The sequence below is a fragment of the Nerophis ophidion genome, linkage group LG04, assembly GCF_033978795.1.
Source record: "Nerophis ophidion isolate RoL-2023_Sa linkage group LG04, RoL_Noph_v1.0, whole genome shotgun sequence".
NCBI classification, from domain to species: domain Eukaryota; kingdom Metazoa; phylum Chordata; class Actinopteri; order Syngnathiformes; family Syngnathidae; genus Nerophis; species Nerophis ophidion.
Genome location: NC_084614.1, coordinates 63,167,961 through 63,190,031, shown reverse-complemented (window position 1 = coordinate 63,190,031; position 22,071 = coordinate 63,167,961). Strand labels below are relative to the sequence as shown.

At 39.6% G+C, this 22,071-nt stretch overlaps 1 protein-coding gene across 6 annotated transcripts in view; it reads left to right on the top strand.

Annotated features, from left to right (window-relative positions):
- cpeb4b (cytoplasmic polyadenylation element binding protein 4b) overlaps positions 1 to 22,071 on the top strand; it is a 65,158-nt gene that overhangs the window by 15,420 nt on the left and 27,667 nt on the right. For 4 of the 6 annotated variants that reach the window (XM_061898680.1, XM_061898678.1, XM_061898681.1 and 1 more), the window contains exon 3: positions 19,029 to 19,119. In XM_061898680.1, coding sequence (XP_061754664.1) covers positions 19,029 to 19,119 — 91 coding nt within the window. Of the gene's footprint in view, positions 1 to 4,496; positions 4,671 to 19,028; positions 19,120 to 22,071 lie in introns of those variants that run through there. The other 2 variants (XM_061898682.1, XM_061898683.1) reach the window with 2 other exon arrangements.

Sequence of the window (22,071 nt, the reverse complement as noted above, 5' to 3'; positions counted from 1 at the left end):
ATTTGAGCAGCTTTAGTATTTGGGCTGGGCTGCTGGCCAGCGACGCTTCTGCTAACTGCTATTAATGCAGCTGGTGCAGAGATTTTACCCCCTCATTTAAAAAATGCAAGCGTTTTGTGTTGTATCCTATATTTTTATCTTTTCTTTCGTTTCCTGTTTCGCTAGCCTCACACTGCTTCCAAATTCAACTTAAGATACAGTAACTGCTGTTGTGTCAGGTGTTGTGCACTGTAAGCCGAGGCAGGGTGTTGTCTTCAGGAAACCACCTGGTCAACTGTTGGTTAAAGGCCTACTGAAATTGGATTTTCTTATTTAAACGGAGATAGCAGGTCCATTCTATGTGTCATACTTGATCATTTCGCGATATTACCATATTTTTGCTGAAAGGATTTAGTAAAGAACATCGACGATAAAGTTCGCAACTTTTGGTGCTGATAAAAAAGCCTTGCCTTTACCGGAAGTCGCAGACGATGACGTCACAAGGGTGAGGGCTCCTTATGTCCTGACATTGTTTATATAATGGGAGCCTCCAGCAGCAAGAGCTATTCGGACCGAGAAAACGTCAATTTCCCCATTAATTTGAGCGAGGATGAAAGATTCGTGAATGATGATTTTGATAGCAAAGGACTAGAAAGAAAAAAAAAGCGATTGCATTGGGACAGATTCAGATGTTTTTAGACACATTTACTAGGATAATTCTGGGAAATCCCTCATCTTTCCATTGTGTTGCTAGTGTTTTAGTGAGATTAAATAGTACCTGATAGTCGAAAGGGTGTGTCCACGGGTGACTTGAGGCCAGTCTCTGAAGGAAGTCGACGTCAGCTGCATGGACGGCGCAAGCTCAGCTGATCTCCGGTAAGAGGCGACTTTTTACCACAATTTTCTCACTGAAACCTGCCGGTTGACAAGTGGTCGGGAACCATGTTCGCTTGACCGCTCTGATCCATAGTAAAGCTTCACCTCCGGGAATTTTAAACAAGGAATCACCGTGTGTTTGTGTGGCTAAAGGTTCCCAACTCCATCTTTCTACTTTGACTTCTCCATTATTAATTGAACAAATTGCAAAAGATTCAGCAACACAGATGTCCAGTATACTGTTTAATTGCGCGATGAAAAGAGACGACTTTTAGCCGCTAATCGTGCTGCGCTAATATGTATTGACAGTCCGTGACGTCACGCGCACGCGTCATCATTCCGCGTCGTTTTCAACAAGAAACTCAGCGGAAAATTTAAAATTGCAATTTAGTTAACTAAACCGGCCGTACTGGCATGTGTTGCAATGTTAATATTTCATCATTGATATACAAACTATCAGACTGCGTGGTCGGTAGTAGTGGGTTTCAGTAGGCCTTTAACTTTGGCATCCTCACTATAACCTTTGGACATGGTGCTAGTTTATGAAGGGTGGCGTGTTGTGCAGAGCGGTACTGTGCATTCTCACTCTTATTCAACCTCAATGTGCAATTATTAGACAGTACAATTTAATCAATACGAGAGGCAGTTGAGCAATTATTAATAGGAAACTCTAAAAAGGACTCTTTGATCAGCATTGTTGCAGCAATTTCCCAGATTAGTTATTATGATTCTTTTCACATTTCAAATGGGCCAGTCCACCGAATTGGTGCTATTTGCCAAAGTTTGCGGCTTGACTATACTGCAGATTTCATTTAAGCATATTCTGCATATTTTTTAAATCAAACATTGTTATAAGTATAAACAGGGCTGAAGGAAGTAAAAATATCTACTGTAGTACTATTAATGACCACTATAGGCAACCAAACCAATCAGCACGCTGTCCGATATCGTGGCCACTGATTGGCTCAGCCTCAAGCCAGCATTACTATTACTTATCGATGTTCGGCATTTTGACGTATATTGGTAACGGCTTTTTTTAATAGGTATCTGCCTTTTTTTTTTTAAACGACAAAATAACTACATCTGCAGATACAGTACACATCATTCCAGTATTTAGTTTTGTTTTTTTAATTAATAATTGAAGTACAGTAGATAGTAATAACCATTGCTCAAGCACCAGCTCTTTTGCCTTACATGACAAAGGTTCCCTTTTTGCAAAGGCACTTTTTTTTTTTTTGAGATGATGACAACGATTACTCTCATTGTCAATAATTCTCCCAAAAATATGTTTTAATATCTGACAGGGCATTTATTTGAGTTCTTGTAAATCTTTTTTGTTGGTTTCACACACCTCCCACCCCTTTCTCTTTTTCTAATGTCTCCTATGTATGTCTCCTCTACTTACCTGTCACAACTTAACATTTTTGCCGTGGTGATTTCTCCGTCCCGTTTTCTTTGTTTTTGCTACTGCAGCAATGGAGTCACTCGACAAGCCTTTGTCCGCAACACTCGGAGCCTGGGCTCATTAAAGAATGGCACACAGTTTCATGTTCTTTTCAATCAAATGACGCGACAGGATACACATGAAATCAACAAAGATACCTCTGCCAAAAATACAAACGTGTAAAATGTCTTGACCAAAAAGTGTCTTAATATAGTAAGTAAAGAAGAGCAGGCAGCAGTTCATATTCTCATACTTTCTGTAACATCCAGGAAGAAATTATGTCAGCAAGCTCCCCACCAATAAACGGCGATAAACAAGGGTTTGTTGTTCTTAAAATGTGTATTTGCCCATCTCAGGCATCTTAAATACATTTTTGTACACTGTTTTGTTAGCCGAAGATGACTACTAATTTGTGTGACAAGACTGACAGTAACAGGAGTGAGTAATTTGCATAGAATTGGCAAATACATGAAATGTTGCCACATGGTGTTTATGCTAATAACCTGTGGATACTAAGGACATTAAAATAGGAAAATAACAAAAATTAACTAAGTCACAGGTCTTTGCTGAGATTTTAACCCCTCCATGGCCTGATCGTCTATATTGCAATGTTGTATTTGCTAAAAAAGCGACTTGATTTGCTTGTCATGTCACACGGGGTCGCCTCACTCGCTGCTCATTTAGAAGAGCAATACATGCTTTCATGTCAGTCTCCAAAAGACTCTTCATTCAGAATATACAAGGGGTGAACTACTTGCTAATACCAGAGCTGCACGATAAATAACAAACATAATTTTTGGGCTGGTAAGAGTTCATCCATCCATCCATTTACTACCGTTTATTCCCTTTGGGGTCGCGGGGGGTGCTGGTGCCTATCTCAGCTACAATCGGGCGGAAGGCGATGCACAACCTGGACAAGTTGCTACTTCTTCGCAGGGTCAACACAGATAGACAACAATCGCACTCACATTCACACACTAGGGCCAATTTAGTGTTGCCAATCGACCTATCCCCAGGTACATCTCTTTGGAAGTGGGAGGAAGCCGGAGCACCCGGAGGGAACCCACGCATTCACGGGTAGGACATGCAAACTCCACACAGAAAGATCCTTAGCCCGGGATTGAACCCTGACTACTCAGGACCTTCGTATTGTGAGGCAGATGCACTAACCCCTCTGCCACCATGAAGCCCCCGCTGGTAAGAGTTAAAAATAATAAAATATAAAATAAAAAAGTAAGCAAAAAATAGCTCAAATAACTGATTTAAAAAAACTAAAGATAAACACGCCTTAATGAGGTGAGTTAACTCACTGTGTTGCAGGTGTGTGAGGGTGAACAAATCAAGCATTCTTTTTCTCCTGCTTGTGCTGTAAAGGGCTTGTTGTAAACGTCCCGAGCTTATTGTAATCATTGTGTGGCACTTCTTCCCTGTTTCAGAAGAAGATATTTTCCAAGCTATTTGCACCGATTGTTCTGATAAGAGGAAAGGAAAAAAAAAACACTGCACTTCAATAAATCAAACTTTATCAGCCTTTTAGAACGTCTACAAAGAAATCTGCGCTACTAAATATTAGGGCTACAACTGATTACTATTTTGATAGTTGATTAGTCCTCGACTATCTTAACGATTAGTTGACTAAATGGATTTATAAAGTGTACACATTCAGTTGCTCTAATTAGCTATCAATCCATTTTCTACCGCTTGTCTCACTCGGGCTTGCGGGGGTGCTGGGCTCTGGCTGCACTCGGGCGGAAGGCGGGGTATACCCTGGACAAGTCGCCACCTCATCGCAGGGCCAACACAGATAGACAACATTCACACTCACGACCTACCGATCTCAGGGCGGACACTGTAACCACAAGGCCACTGAGCTGGCTAAAAAGGAATGAACTATATACAATAAAACATTAACAAAGTGCCATGTCACAGGAATGGTTATTAAAGTAAGTATTAAATGCACATGTAAAGACATGTTGCATATTTTTTGATATCTTTATAAAAAACAAAGCAGTTTGCCTAAAAAAGATTTAAGTTTAATAAACAAGCTCTGTTCTTCTCCAACAACAGTTTAGCCAACAAAAATTAACACGAGTGATACCTCTCACATATATACACAATCTTCACAGCCTACAGTATATTTTTAGCGTGGGACGAATGCGTCTGTCTTCTAATAGCAGCAGTGCGCTCATGAACGCATGCTGAGACTCCATGAAAATGAAGCGAGGGGAAAGGAAGTTAAACGAAGCGCTCGGCACTGTTTAGTCTGAAAGAAACTCTATGAAGCAAAGGCTGTAGTTGCGTTCCGCCATGTTTCAAGCCAAACAACATTGGTGCGCATGCGCCGGCGCTGCTGTGACTTCTTTTCCAGGAGGTAAGCAATGTTGCCTAAAAAACAATAATAAATGATGAATTTTGGTAATTAAAAAGGTAAACGATATTTCTAACCGTTTGGAATTTTACCGCGGTTTAGCATTATACCGATTACCGTTACATCCCGAGCACCTTCTGAAGTTGAGTAAAGGCCACTACCCCTATATGAGGAACTCAACTATTTTAGCTAAAAATAAAGTACTGCTAGAAAAGAATTGGATACTACAGTTTATCGTCATGCACTCCCTGGTTGTTTTTTTTCCCGTCCTCCAGTTCACAAGACGTAATCTACTCAATTAGATGCACATTTGACTGCAGAGCTCACTTGATTAAAACAGGATAATATGAATGGTAAAAAAAAGCTTCATTCATTAGAGATAGCTTTTCATCTTTTATCCATGACATGTGCATGCAAATTCCCGTGCATATCTACGAGCACTAATTCTGACTGAGCCATTAAGCTGCAGAAGGCCCGAGGTTTCAGTCATTACCCCTGGTCTTTGTCACGTTGGTGCTAAATCAGGGAAATGTTTTTAGACTAATGAGGGGCCTGGGCTGGGCTGCACTCTGCTCCTACTGCAACTCTGGCTCATACGGCTTCATTGCGCCCTTCCTTCACCCTTGACAGAAGCAATACGTGTGTACGCTCATGCTACAGTATGCCTATGGCTGCATGGGTCCTCATTAGTCCCCGGCTTAGGTCTTCTACACATCATGTGTCCCAACAAAGCAAGAGAGGACAAATCAGTGTCTTATATGGAAGTGTCTTATTCTATTTACTTTAGCAGCTTGCATACAATAAAGTCAGTTCAGCGTAATCCCTAAGTAATCCCCAAGCAAAGGAAGGTTTCTGTTTCTCTATTACATGCCCAACAATACCAGCTTTCAGTGAACAATCGCTAATAGGTTGTTTTTGACAGTTGGGGTGTTAAATATCCTAGTAGGGCTTTGAAATATTTTGGCCTGCTGGAGCCATATTCACTAGCATCAAAAGACCCACCTGCTTCCCCTTCCTGCCCTCCTGGTAAGGAAGGCAGAGAGAAAAGACCTTTTCCGTTTTTCCCTTTTCTCCGTTTTTCCCTTTTCTCCATTAGCCCTTTTTTTTTCCCATCTGCCTTTCCCTTTTCTGTTTTGGGCTCCCTCTCCCCTGTTGTTAAGGATGTAATTAAAAACACAGTAAGAAGGGGTGAAATGGACAACTTCCTGGCAATTTAAATGGAGATGAAAGGATAAAACAATCTCCAAAAGATTGTTTTACTTGTAGCGTTGTTTACCTTTTTATGGAGATTTTATGTTTTCATCATTAAGCCAGGTCACATGCAAAGTTATTGTTGGAATAAATCATCCCCAGAATGCTGTAATAAATTGTCTATTTCTGTACATGTACATTTACGGCAGTACACCATCTATTGTGGTAAATTTTGATTCATGACTGGAATTTCCATTTCCAGTTCTAAAATGTTTTTAAATGTACCTACTGTTGTCACTGGTGAGTGTTAAATGGGGCAAATTGATGGCTTTACTGCCTGAGCTATCGATTATTTCAGTAATAATCTATTCATTAGTTTGTTTGATTGACACATGAAACTCTAATTGACTCATGTGAGCAGGCTACTGTATAAACACATTTTGTCGTAAGTTACGAAAATGATTTCACATTGAGCTAATCAGTCACTCCACTCCTTTTAAAGTTGTATGTATTGTAGCGACTATCTTTTTTTAAGCGGGGTAGAGCACTAATTTCCCTAAGACAGTTTTGCCCACGCACATCTATATTCACTTTCTTCCTAAACTGACCATTTCTTTTTTGTTTCAGCCAATGTTCAGTTCTTGGAGACACAGCAATGTCTAGCTGACAGATGCTCTTACACCTACTGTGCAGACTGTGCCAAGCTCAAGCACATGGCTACTTTCAATATGATCTGCGTTTTTATAAGGGGGCGTGGTCTGCGGCGGATTTCAAGTTGATTGCGATGTAACAAAGAAATATGCTTGGATTTTTGTGTGCAAACACTTTAATACATCCAAATATTTTACTTGCGTACGCCTTTTTCTGGATATGATCGTACGTAACAAAGAAATATGCTTGGATTTGTGTGTGCAAACACTTTAATACATCCAAATATCTTACTTGCGTACGCCTTTATCTGAATTTGATCATAAGTCCATTTTTAGTAGGAAAGCCTCGTAACTCTTTACACGAGGCCCATGGTAACTAATTGAGGCCAGGCCTCAATTGTAGTCGTATTCTAACACAATACATAATCCTTGTTTACATAGAAATACAGAAAAATTGTGCCATTTTAGCCGCAACAGGCATTTATGCGACTGTATATATTTATATATCTATATATACAAGGGTGGAGGACAGAGTAAAACAACTTGCACTGAGCCTAGTCTATAAAATCCGCTACACCTCCTTGATACATGTCAAATTACTTCCTTAACGTAAATGACCGCCATAACCACAACACCAGGGGGAGCTCCACAAACCACGTTAAACCCAGATTTCGATCTAACAAAGGTCTTAACTGATTCTCTTTCTATGCCAAATCAATGTGGAATGCACTCCCAACAGGTATAAAAGTAAGTGCATCTCTATATTCCTTCAAAACCGCTCTAAAACAACACCTCCAGGCAACTTCAACACTTTACTAATACCCTCCTCCATTCACATCCCATCTCCCCGGATTATAAACAACTCAAATGTACTTCTAATGTATATACTTGTTCTTATGCTATGTGAACTCACTATGTTCTCTGCTGGCTGTACATATCCTACTAAGTCACACCTACACTGTTTCAATGTCCACATTTCTCTGTTGATGCAATTGTTGATGACTGAAGTTCTGATATCAACCAAAGCTCCTCATCCCACCTCCCGGATTGTAAATAATGTAAATAATTCAATGTACATACTATGATGATTAACTTGTGTGATGACTGTATTATGTTGATAGTATATATTTGTACCATGAATTGATTGACTTGGACCCCGACTTAAACAAGTTGAAAAACTTATTCGGGTGTTACCATTTAGTGGTCAATTGTACGGAATATGTACTGTACTGTGCAATCTACTAATAAAAGTATCAATCAATCAAACAAAACACAAAACCATTGAAGTTAGCACTTTGTGTAAATCATAAATTAAAACAGAATACAATGATTTTCAAATTCTGTTCAACCCATATTCAATTGAACAGACTGCAAGACAAGATATTTAACGTACAAAATAGAAAACTGATTTTTTGCAAATATTAGCTCATTTGGAATTTGATGCCTGCAACATGTTTCAAAAAAGCTGGCACACTTGGTAAAAACGACTGAGAAAGTTGAGGGATGCTCGTCAAATACTTATTTAGAAAATCCAATAGGTAAACTTGCTCATTAGGAACAGGTGGATGCTATGATTGGATATAGAAGCAGCTTCCATGAAATGTTCAGTCATTCACAAACAAGGATGGGGCGAGGGTCACCACTTTGTGAACAAATACGTGAGCAAATTGCCGAACAATTTAAGAACAACATTTCTCAAATGAGCGTTTGCAAGGAATTTAGGGATTTCTCCATCTACAGTCCGTAATATCAGAATCGGATATACTTTGATAATATCATCATCAAATATCAGAGAATCTGGTGAAATCACTTCATGTAAGCGATGATATTACGGACCTTCCATCCCTCAGGTGGTACCGCATCAAAAACCGACAGTGTGTAAAGGATATCACCACATCAGGAACACTTCAGATAACCTCTGTCAGTAACTAAAGTTGGTCGGTACATCTGTAAGTGCAAATTAAAACTCTACTATACAAGGCAAAAGCCATTTATTAACAACACCCAGAAACGCTGCCGCCTTCGCTGGCCCCAAGCTCATCTAAGATGGACTGATGCAAAGTGGAAAAGTGTTCTGTGATCTGACAAGTCAACATTTCCAATTGTTTTTGGAAGCTGTGGATGTTGTGTCCTCCGGAACAAAAGAGGAAAAGAACCATCCGGATTGTTCTAGGCGCAAAGTTCAAAAGCCAGCATCTGTGATGGTATGGGGGTGTGTTAGTGCCCAAGTCATGGGTAACTTACACATCTGTGAAGGCACCATTATTTTAAAAGGTACATACAAGTTTTGGAGCAACATATGTTGCCATCCAAGCAACCTTGTCATGTATGCTCCTGGTTATTTCAGCAAGACATTGCCGAGCCACTTGTTAACAACAACGTGGGTTCATAGTAAAAGAGTGCGGGCACTAGACTGGCCTGCCTGTAGTCCAAACCTGTCTCCCATTGAAAATGAGTGGCGTAATGTGAAGCCTAAAATGCCTGTTGAACAACCTAAGCTGTACATCAAGCAAGAATAGGAAATAATTCCACCTGAAAAGCTTCAAAAATTGGTCTCTTCAGTTCCCAAACGTTTACTGAGTGTTGTTAAAAGGAAAGGCCATGTAACACGGTTGAAGAAAAAAATTGTATTGGTATAATGAGCCTTTGCTTGTATTGTTTGTCTGTGAGATTAAGCATCATCTTTACCCCCTCATCTGTTTTTACCGTGTCCCCTTTCATTTCGTGTTGGACAAGTATATCCAACCACATTATTTCTTACTGATAGATGAAAAAGTAGTGAATTTGGAGAATGTCAAAGCAGATTTTAAGAAAGTCCCCCTTCGGTCATGTGCTGAGGTTGGTTTTTGTGACCCTTTCAACACGTGACCCCCACGTTAGAGTTAATCGTTTATCATTTTACGTTGTGAGCTTTTTGGAGCCCTCACATTGTTTTGTACTAGATTGTGGAGCTTGCACTGTGAAACCAGGGAGTGACTGACTGACCTGGTGCTGCATGAATAACAACATTTTTAAAGATGCGGAGCATAGAAGAAGGATTGTGGTTCCAGCTTACAGGTTGACAAACACAACTATCGTGTTTGGTCTCTGGATCATCTGTTCAGGTCAACCATTTCTGGGAAATTTCCTTTTTTTTTTGTTATGTACAATGTGATTGTGCTGTCTTGTTTATTTACTAGAGTCTAGCAGACTATGTTCCTGTTGCTGGAAATTATTTTCCCCCAGAGTATAAAGAACATAAAATAATTAGTTCTAGGGTCAAGTTATCACCGTGATAAAAACCTTTAACCATAGAAGCTTTTTCTTAACCCTATATAGGCCCTTAAAAATAAATAATACAGTAGCATTAGGTGTAATAAAACTACCGGTAAGTGGTGTTTTGTCATTTTAGGGATCTAACAGAGTTTGTGGCTGTAGGTGGGTTTTATTTGGTGGAAAATGGGCTCAAATATCTGCTTGTATGATGAAGATTTACAAACCCTGTTTGTGACTTTTAAATAAAAAAATATATAAAATAAACACCACGTTACAAAACGCACTCTTTTGCATTTTTTTCTTATGCTTCACCAATAGTGTTTTAGTATTAGTCTTGTATCTGTTTTAAGGATTAGGTTTTTGTTTTAAATATTGGTTTGCGCTGGAGCAGTTTAAGATTAATTTAAATGAAAAGTATGTAACAAATTATGCATATTTATATATATATATATATATATATATATATATATATATATATATATATATATATATTTACTGTGTATATATATGTATATATACTGTGTGTATGTATATATGTATATATATATATATATATATACATATATGTCTATATATATATATATATATACACACATATATATACACATATATTAGCGATGCGCGGTTTGCGGTCTCAGCCGCGGAGTCCGCGGATAAACCGCGGGTCGGGCGATGGACATGACGAAAAAATTGATTTTAAATAGATTCGGGCGGGTGGCGGTTGAACAGTTTTGGAAATATATGATATACATGGTTCAGAGATTGGTAACTCTTACCGTTCAAAGAGCCATTTTGGACCCGTGTCACAGAGTGAAGAAGACATTAGTTGACGTAAACATCCTCAAGTATGTCTGCCGGCAGTCACCCAGTTAATAAGTATTTGGGCGTGCTACGAAGCGTTTGCCTTTGACGCCTTCTACAAAATGTACAATTTACTTGCAAGTCCAGCAATATGTTGTATGTGGCTTCCACTGACACACGCACACGACTGCAAGGCATACTGGGTGATACAGAGTACACTAATGGTTGTGATATAAGCAATTTTAACACTCTTACTAATATGCACCACGCTGTGAAGCCACACCAAATAAGAATGACAAACACATTTCGGGAGAACATCCTCACAGTAACAACATAAACGCAACACAACAAATACCCAGAATCCTTTGCATCCATGAGAACACCTGACTATATTATACACCACACTAGCAGTTACATAGTGCTGCTTTAATGCTGCTTGTTTTCATGTTAGCATTATATAGGCGAGGGCTGGCGCCAACAATCTTGAGTTTATCAAAATGCAGTTGTCAATCACGTTTTTTTTATCATGATATTTAAAACGGTAATACTAACTTTTGGGAGTTTTACCGTGGTTATCATTAATACCGTTTATCATTACATGCCAATAGCAAAGAACAAAAAGTGAGAGAAAAAGCAAAACACTTGAGCGAAGTTGGTCCTTTTAGGTCTGTCACACAATTTTGACATCTTTATAGATATTACATAGAATGTAATTGATCACCGGGGCATGTGCCCACAGAGAAATTAAGGTTTCAATATCAGCATTGCCATATACTACAAGACAGTGGCAATAGCACCACATACAAATTTAATTAAATATCAAAGTACAGATAAAAAAAGAAATGTCTGAATACTTCTGGGAAAAAAATGCATGTATGAAAATCAAATTACACAAGAATGCTGCTTTTTTTCCCCAAACATTTTATTGTCAGGGAACTTTGTTCCTCTTGTTGTTTTAATGTAATATACCAGCTACTCATTCTCATTCCAGTGTGAAGCGACTGGAATGAGAATCAGCACCTCCAAGTCCGAGTCCATGGTTCTCGCCCGGAAAAGGGTGGAGTGCCATCTCCGGGTTGGGGAGGAGACCCTGCCCCAAGTGGAGGAGTTCAAGTACCTAGGAGTCTTGTTCACGAGTGGGGGAAGAGTGGATCGTGAGATCGACAGGCGGATCGGTGCGGCGTCTTCAGTAATGCGGACGTTGTATCGATCCGTTGTGGTGAAGAAGGAGCTGAGCCGGGAGGCAAAGCTCTCAATTTACCGGTCGATCTACGTTCCCATCCTCACCTATGGTCATGAGCTTTGGGTCATGACCGAAAGGATAAGATCACGGGTACAAGCGGCCGAAATGAGTTTCCTCCGCCGGGTGGCGGGGCTCTCCCTTAGAGATAGGGTGAGAAGCTCTGCCATCCGGGAGGAGCTCAACGTAAAGCCGCTGCTCCTCCACATCGAGAGGAGCCAGATGAGGTGGTTCGGGCATCTGGTCAGGATGCCACCCGAACGCCTCCCTAGGGAGGTGTTTAGGGCACGTCCAGCTGGTAGGAGGCCACGGGGAAGACCCAGGACACGTTGGAAAGACTATGTCTCCCGGCTGGCCTGGGAACGCCTCGGGATCCCCCGGGAAGAGCTAGACGAAGTGGCTGGAGATAGGGAAGTCTGGGCTTCCCTGCTTAGGCTGCTGCCCCCGCGACCCGACCTCGGATAAGCGGAAGATGATGGATGGATGGATGGATGGATGGATGGATACCAGGTACTTCAATTGGGTTATTTGATTGTACCCCTGTAATATAAGATATAGTCTTGTGTTGTGATGCAGTTAAAATCATCCCTTCCTTCTCCCCTATTAGTCGTGACCAGTCAAACTATCATGACTAAGCAATTTTAGTCACCTCACAGAAAACACATTTGTGTAAGCAGCAGAAGGCTCCAACAGCACATGACTGAGTAACCTTATAAGACATTTCTGCTTTTCAGAGGACACTCATGATTGGGGGCCGTGACTGGAAAAAATGAAGAGACAAAGGGAGGGAATGAGGCATTTTAATCATGTGTTTTGACGTATGCCATTAGCAGCAAATGTACATGATTTGTCAAAGGAATAAGCTGTCATATTGTATGGATCTTGATGAGTGGCCAGAATATAAGCAAAACCCAATACAGTACAGTAGCTCACAAAAGGGTGTATTTTATTATTGTCTGTCTTCTCATGGGACAATATTAGTTCCGATTAGGGTTTTATGGTGCAGATTCCGATACAATCATCCTTGAGTGAGATTGGCTAATACCAATGACATGAATTAACCGTACATTTTTCTGTTTATTTATGGTGAGTGCTATCGACAGTTTAACAATATCAACACAATATTTAATTTAGTTCCTTATTGTCAATCGTTGCATACAAGTGTTCGGGCAAAACACAAGTCAGTAGTACGCAATAACCAAACAAAAGTAAATACTATTACCTATTATTAATCTAAATGCTTTATTTCCCCCTCAAAGTCCTCTAGTGTTCAGGGACGTATTCTCTGAGTTTGCAAACATTAACAAAAACAACTAAAAAGGATGTTGAGAAAATATAAATCTAGATATAATCACTAGAATTGATTATATACTGATACTACCCTTGGTATCGACACCCCCAGTTTATGGATAAATCCACCCTCTCAGGTTATGTAGTGGCTGCTGTTATATTTCACTCCTTGTCCACTCTAAATGATCTATGTATTCATTTCCTGTTAATAGCTGCTCACATTCTGCTGTAATGTGGTTCCAGCTACACTTTTTAGTGAAGTGAATTATATTTATATAGCACTTTTCTCTAGTGACTCAAAGCGCTTTTACTTAGTGAAACCCAATATCTAAGTTACATTTAAACCAATGTGGGTGGCACTGGGAGTGGGTGGGTAAAGTGTCTTGCCCAAGGACACAACGGCAGTGACTAGTGTGGCGGAAGCGGGGATCGAACCTGCAACCCTCAAGTTGCTGGCACGGCCACTACCAAACGAGCTATACCGGTTATAAAGTTTACTAAACACTTATATCTTGGTCTTGTTTGAATATAGGTTAGCTTAGTTAGCTATTAGCATGCCTGCTAATGACTTGCTCTCAGTTTTGAACATGTTTAGCCTCATCTTCCAGTTGTGCTACTTGATAATCATATTTAATATACTAAGAAATGCAGTTTATTTGCAGTTGGGAAGGTCATTATTAGTTTAGAGGAGCGACCACACACTGTATGGACACACATAATACCTGCCAGTCACTTGTCAGCCGGTTGACTAAAAATAAATACACTAACAGCCAGAGGAGAATGAAGATCACATACTTTTTCATGATAATCGGCCGATAGTGATCAGTGGTCGATCGATCGGCGCATCCCTACAAAAAGAGTAGTCACCATACAGCTTGTATAGTGGTATCGGTACAGTTTTGTTGGAAAAATTCCATGCGGCCTAGTTTTCCAAGTGAAAACAATGATCATCCTACCTGTCAAAATCCAAGGCTCTGTTTTAGGGCTGAGCGATATATCGATATAGAGGATACATCTCGGGTTTGTCTCTGTGCGATATAGAAAATGACTATATCGTAATATTCGAATATATGTTCTCACGCTGTTGCTTTTAGCTGCGGGCATTACACTACAGGCTCTTCTCACTCTTTCCTGTCTCTCCTTCTCACAGACAAGCAGGCGCACAAACTTACACACGTCACGTCATATGTCACATACGTATACGCCCTCACCCAGCACAGATGTAGCAGACTGGGTAACGTTAGCTGTGATGCTAACGTAGCCGTACGAGTCGTAATACGAGAGAAAGAAGGTGCGGATCTGGTAACAAATGAAGGAAGAGTTCATTCCCAATAAAAACAGCAGGGGGTCCATCGTCTGGCGGTGGTTCGGCTTCAAGTGGGAATATGTCGAACAGACAACCGTAATTTGTCAAGTGTGGGGCAAAAGCGTTGCTATAAAAAGTAGCATTACTGCTAATATGTAACATAATTTGAAAAGTCACTCGCTAGAGAATGAAAAGAATGTAATAACGTCTGTAGTAACCTACCACATAGTGAAGGACAAATACTATTTGATTTCCTATTATGCAGCTAATTTTTTTTAGACACTTAAAAGGTCTCTGGCAATCTTGCACTTTCTGTTTTGGAAAGGATATGAATGTTTGTGCCACTGTTTAATAACTTTAAAGGCCTACTGAAATTAGATTTCCTCATTTAAACGGGGATAGGTCCATTCTATGTGTCATACTTGATCATTACGCATATTGCCATATTTTTGCTGAAAAGATTTAGTAGAGAAAATAAATCGAAAATAAAGTTTGCAACTTTTGGTCGCTAATAAAAAAGCTTTGCCTTTACCGGCAGTAGCAGATGATGTGCACGTGACGTCACGGGTTGTAGGGCTCCTCACATCCTCACAATGTTTACAATCATAGCCAGCAGCAGCTAGAGCTATTCGGACCGAGAAAGCGACAATTCCCCCATTAATTTGAGCGAGGATGAAAGATTCGTAGATGAGGAAATTTATACTGAAGGACTAGAAAAAAAAAAAGTTGAAAAAAAATTAAAAGGCGAGGGCAGTGAGAGCGATTCAGATGTTGTTAGACACATTTACTAGGATAATTCTGGAAAATCCCTTATCTGCCTATTGTGTTACTAGTCTTTTAGTGAGATTATAAAGTACCTGAAAGTCGGAGAGGTTTGGCCACGGGTGTGTTGTCCCAGAGTCTCTGAGTGAAGTCACGCAGCTGCAGCAAGACGGAACCTCCGCTGATGTTTCCGGTAAAAGCTGACTTATTACCCCAAATTTCTCACCGAAAACTGCCGGTTGACATGTGGTCGGGATCCATGTTCGCTTGACCGTTCTGATTCATTGTAAAGCTTCATCTTCGGGAATTTTAAACAAGGAAACACCGACTGTGTTTGTGTGGCAAAAGGCTAAAAGCTTCCCATTTCCATCTATCTACTTTGACTTTTCCATTATTAATTCAACAAATTGCAAAATATTCAGCAACAAAGATGTCCAGAATACTGTGTAATTATGCGATTAAAGCAGACTACTTATAGCTTGGATCGGGCTGGAAAATACTGTCCGCTACAACCCGAGACGTCAAACGCACGCGTCATCATACTAGTCATCATGCCGCGATGTTTTCAACACGACACTTTGCGGGAAATTTAAAACTAAAAAGGCTGTATTGGGATGTGTTGCAATGTTGTTATTTCATCATTGATATATAAACTATAAGTCTGCGTGGTCGGTAGTAGTGGGTTTCTGTAGGCCTTTAATAAATACACTTTTGGTCAATTGACGTAGTTGTGATTTCCCTCCCTGCATGAAAGTTTCAAAGTAGCATATATGGATGCAGTATAAAGAAGAAGAATGTTTTAATGTAAACACATAGAATCATCATACTGATGCGATTATACGTATCAAGTGTTCACTCAAGGCCAAGGCAAAATATCGTAATATATATCGTATATCGCGATATGGCCTAAAAAATATTGCGATATTAAGAATAGGCCATATCGCCCAGCACTACTCTGTTTACACTGGACACTAAATCAGATTTTTTTGCCCTAAAGTGACACCTATTGGATATTTATTGGCAGTCTAAACATTCCGAAGTGCTTTAAATCTGATATTTTTGTATTAGATTTGAGCCACATCAGGATCTGTTGGAATCTGATCTTTTCATTCTAAACAGCAATGCTTACCCGTTTGCGACCTTTGTTTGGTCGAGCTACGTCATTTGTGTTGCACTTTCCTTTTCGCAATTCTTTTTCTTCCTCAATCGCGGTTATTTTCCATCATCTGCTAACTTCCTCTACACAACAGCAACCACACTGACACTGATGTGAGGCGTCCATGTTTTCCTTGTCCTTTAACGCAATACGGTCATCTTTCTTTTTTCATTTTATTGAACGGCGCTTGCAAGTGTCGTTGAGACCACATTGGGTTCACATTAGGGCCCATGAACATATATGCTGGAATCTGAAAAAGATTACATTTTACTTGTAAACTAAATTGTCAGCTGGAAAAAATCAGATTTGACAAAAATCAGATTTGGGCCACTGGCCTGCTGTGTAAACGTAGTCCTTTGTTTCCTTCAATGAATCGGTGCTCCCAAATGCACACATGCTCTACATGCTTCACGTTGTCTACTCTAAATTATATCCACGTTTAATTTTTATGGCATTGTGCCTTGAAAAGATACATCGTACTAAAAATGTTTGGGTGTGCAGTGGTCCCTCGCCTCATTGCGCTTGAAATATTGCGGCTGTGCCAAATCATATATTTTTGTGGGGATTTTGTTCTCTACAATTTTTGGGGCTTAAATTAAGCATGTTTAAATATTAAATTGCTCACTACACTAAAAATGTCATAACTACAATAGTGTTAACCGTTAGATAAGACCAAACCCTTTAATGGCATTTAGCTTCGTAGCCACTGATTTGTAACCCGACTCTCGCCAGATCCTTGTAGTTCGCTGAGCTCCTCACAAGGATCTGGGCTCAAAGGCGATGCTAACTCCTTCAAGATAGCAAAAAATAATGAACCAATCAGGATCGCTGGGCGGGATTTCATAGATGTAACGTAGCGCTGAAGCGACTGTTTGATTCGAACAACAATGGCGGCTTGCAGCGAGGAGTCGTGTGCTGACATATTTTCTTTGCTCAAACGACATCGATCGTCTACTGACATTGCTGCGTTGTTTCAGTATAAGTTCTCTAACTTTTCGCTCTGTCGTTATCTAATATGTCGGCTGTTATGATTTGGATTTCCCAGCGTTGTTCTCATCAGCGTCACGGGTTGATTTCGATGTGAGTGATTGAAGTAGTACGTCATTCAGGGTAACGGACAAGTGGTTAATCCAATCACATACAATACTTTTTTTTACAAGGCCCCGCCTTCTGAAATACATGTCCTATTGAAAATTCACAGATCCTTGTTTGGAGCTCAGCGAACTACAAGGATCTGGTGAAAGTCGGGTTAACTGATTACATCATTCTCAGGCAGAATTACTATATTGCAATGATTGGCAAAATGTGGTTCAAGGACCGCTAGTGGTACGTGGGTTCCATTTCTTGGTACGCCAAAGAAGGTTGTAAATATGTACTGCATCAGGGTTTCCCCAAACTGCCAAATACCTGTGGCAGTTGGGGCGTGGTCACAATTAACGTTATGGAGTAACATTTTCTTCTGGTGTTACTATAAAATTAATTTGTATTTATAGACTACTTCTGATCCTCAATGTCCATGACGGAAGAGGCTCAAGCGAGCATGACATCACACTTGCTTCGCGCTCTTGCTCTAGTTGGATCTTATCTTTTTTAAATGCCGTCACTGTCCTCTTAATATTTGCACATTTTGCTCATTCAGAAGTCAAGAAGTCGGCATGCATTTAAAAAAAAAAAAAGTTTGATCCACAGCATGTCATTGCGCGTCTTAGAGGCCTACGAAAGCGGGGCTGTGCCAAAGAGGGGAAAAAAGCATCTAAGAAGCTCCTCCGTGCCGGTTAGGCGTGAGGAGAGCAAACGGCTGTAACGTAGTGTCAAAATATATTAGTGGTACTGTCCCAAATACATATCGCTTTCTTTTATTAACTATAAACTATACTGTGCGTCTTTCAGCCCTAATTTTGTGTAATGTTACAGTGGCCAATGGTATTAAATATACCTGTTAAAAAAAAAAAAGTTCTGCCTCGTTTTAATGAACTTTTATTTAGGCGTACTATGCTACTGTATTTTACTGTTGGTCATTATGGTGGTACCTGGAGTGCCAAGTGTTTTCTGAGGTGGTATTTGATGAAAAACGTTCGAGAACCACTAATATATTGGAAATATAAGAGTGTAAACTAGACTAAAGAATGTTATTTAATGTCGAGACGCCTCCTATAGCGTTAAAAACAGATTTTAAAAGGTTGTAAACAGATTTTTTGCTCTAGGTATGAAAATGTTTGATTTATAATGAATGATTCTCATGGTCATGTCTGGAACCCATTAACAGTAGTATACAAAAGACGACTCTACTCACTTTTGTGACATACAGTGGTGTAAGTGCAGACCTTCTTGTTGTAGTTGCAGAAAATGTGTGCACATATTTGTTGTGTACACAAAATGCCGGGTTGTATGGGTGTGTGTGTTTGCGTATGTTTTCATGTGTGCGCACCCAACAAACTATTCTTAGTATGTTTGGTATGCCATCGTTTATTTGACCCACACTGTCGCATAACAGTCAAGACGACTGCCTGTTTGTTTTACAGCCAACCTAAACACTACCTTCCAACGTCTCACAATTACCTAATTTAGGGATGAAGTGACACAAAAGCACTGTTCCAGTAGCTCATTTGTCATTACAGCAGATCACGTTGATGAAGCCATTATCCCCTAAAAAAGCCATTGAGCAGCTTGATGAGCATTTTAGTGATTTCTTCTTTCTTATTCTCTTTAGGAACGCACCAGATCGTTTGACAGCTTCAACATGAACACTCTGGAGAGCTCCTTGATCGACATCATGAGGGCTGAGCAGGACAACCTGAAAGGTGAACATGGCAATCGTCAATCATGCAAACGTTGCTAATGACATGCATTACAGGGAAGCAAACCTCTTTACATGACATTACATCTTTTAGACTTCGGGTACATAATATCATTGGCAAGCACAAATGAGAACTGTGTTGTTTTGTTCTGGTGCACAGACACTCAAAATGCATGTCACTTTGTGTGTCTTACTTCTATTGGCAGACACTCAAATGCGTGTCACTCTTATCGTCTTATGTCTAGTGACAGTCCCGGTTTACTCTTTCTTTGGGTCAAAACCCACCACAGTCTATTGTAAATTGGCAAGGATCACATGCTAACTGACTTTAGTTATGGATTAGAAGAGTCCAGTTAGTGCCAGTTATCGACTAAATGTTATGCAACATAGCAGAAATAGGCTACTGAATTGTGCATGCATGTTGCTTGCATTGTTTCATGTTCTAACTGCCAGTAATTGCATGCAGGCAGGACATACAAGAATTGATTCTTTTTAGGGGTCAGGGGTGTGGAAATGCCTGTTTGAAACAGTTCTGGTATCGATACTCTGTTCTCAATCCATTAGTGCAGTTGAAATAATATTCTGGGAGTGTCGTTGATGCTTTATAAGCCACAAAACTTAAGCGTTAAAAAGAACCTATTATGCAAACCATTTTTTTCTTACCTGCTTTTGTGTATTTGGGATTCCCATTAGTCTGGAAAATTTTAAGTCAAACCGTGGAGGGATTACGGAGATATTTATGAAATAATCTTGCCTTCCTTCATCCTTCCTCCAAACGAGTTGTTTGGAATTTGCTTTCTATTGTGACGTTTGTCCCATTGGTGACGTCAGTGGATATTTCCATATTTGGTAGAAATTCACCTGAAGAGCTTTGCGAGACATTGCCATTGTTGTCCGACACTATTGTCAATAAGCCACTTCTTTTACTCTATCCTCTTGTTGTGGGGCTGACTGGCTTGTACTTGCACATACATTGCATCCTCTGCAATTTGTAATAAAAAGTAGCATATAATTCCAACGTATATTTGTCAGAAGACTCTTATGGAAGCGGTAAAAACTACAAAATGGCTGACAGAGAGATGACACAGTCGAAGTAGAGACACGTAAATAAGACTGCCTACAAAAGGTTCATCTTGTTGCTGAAAGTGACTTAAAGACAGTTTTCAAAACATAAACTATGTAAAAGGTTGACCAAAGAACCACCATGACATGTTATGTATACCACAAGAATGTGTTTTGAATGTAGAAAAAAAATCTTATGACCCCTTTATTCTGTCTGTGCAATCATGTTTTTCTGCTCGGTTGTCCCCCTCAAATATGAAGCTGTTTTCTAACCTATATCTCAGTTGTATGATTATCATACGGCAAAATGAGCTCAGCATCTTCCTGAAACTTTTCTATGTGTTGTCTTGTATAGGAGATGTACTCCAATCCCAAGCCTTGTATGTTTGATATAAACTAAACCAATTGTAGTCCCCAGCAACATATGGTATTTGTTTGATATTATGGGGTTTACACACTACAATAGAACCTCAGTTTAATAATGTAAAGTATGAATAAATTACTTAAGTATTTGGCGTAAATGAGAGGTGAAAAGGAAAGCATATTGCACAACACAGCAGTAACAGAACCAATGCCGTAATGACTGTAAGGATAAAAACTGCTCAGTCAGCATCACTGCAAGTGAGTTTATTGTAAATCACAATACAACAAAAGCTTGATGCTTCTGCAGCTACTGTCACCTTGTGATGTTAAACAAAACTGCAACACGAGGTTACCTAGAGCCACAGCCATGTTTATTGACCTGATTGGAGTAAATGTTGTCATATCTTTTTGTTGATCAGTTGAATTATAAAGCGGAGTTGTTAAACTTGTTTTCATCGAAGGCCACGATGCACTTAAAGCAGCTCCCTTCAGAGGGCCTCCCGTAACAGTGTATATAAATAGTAATGTATAATTGCGTCATGATGTTATTACACAAATGCCTATGCACATAATATATTTTTGAAGTACAAATTAATTTGCTTTGAAAGCAAAATATTTTTGGAGTACAAATGAATTTGCTTTGAAAGCAAAATTCAGGGTGACAATCAGATATTTAAGTATTTTTAAAATTTTATTCTAACAACAATGTTTTGGAATCTATGTTGCGACTCCAAGAGGGACAGATGGTAGAAAATGAATGAATGGATGTTAATGTTTGTTTCATTATCAGATCATATTAATGTTTTAAAAACAGTGCGTGAAATTTTCTATCATAGTTGAAAAAACGACTACGTTTATTAAGAAAGATTAAGTGCTTTATTGATGCACATTTTTCCCGACTTTCGTAAGCCACATAAAATGATGTAGCAGGTCTTGAGCCTTGAGTTGAACTCCTGTAAATTTGAGTATTCGTGGTATTTGGTATACACTGTTTTATGTATAATTTTAGATTAGGTGAGGATTCATTTGGTACCTCTTGGTTGGTTAAAACTAGTTTGTCTTTTAGATGATTTATATTATTTATATATTTTTTTTAGAAACTTATGGCGGTTGGCAGTATATTTTCTATGTTTGGGAGAGTGGCGTTTTTTTACAGCCCCGACAATGCTATTAAGTAAAATGAGCTTCACAAGTCATTCCACCCCTTATTTATTCCAGCTTCACACCCACTGTGCTCAGCCAGCTCCAGCTGTGTTCTTAATGTTGTGCTGTCAAGGCTTAGTAAATCTTGCCATAATAATGTGAGAAGGATACTTCGCCGTGTTTGGTGTTTTGCTCAATAATGAAGATGGTGCAGATGCACCTAGAGTACAAAGCATGCTTTTTTGAATGTTTTAACGGAAGCGAAGGGGAGCGGTTACTTTCACGCAGCATTGATAACATCTTGCTCTCATATTATCTCTTGTTCGTTTGCCGGAAAATTAATACAGTATATCTGTTTCTTCTCTCAGTTGTCTCCCCTTTTTCTCTT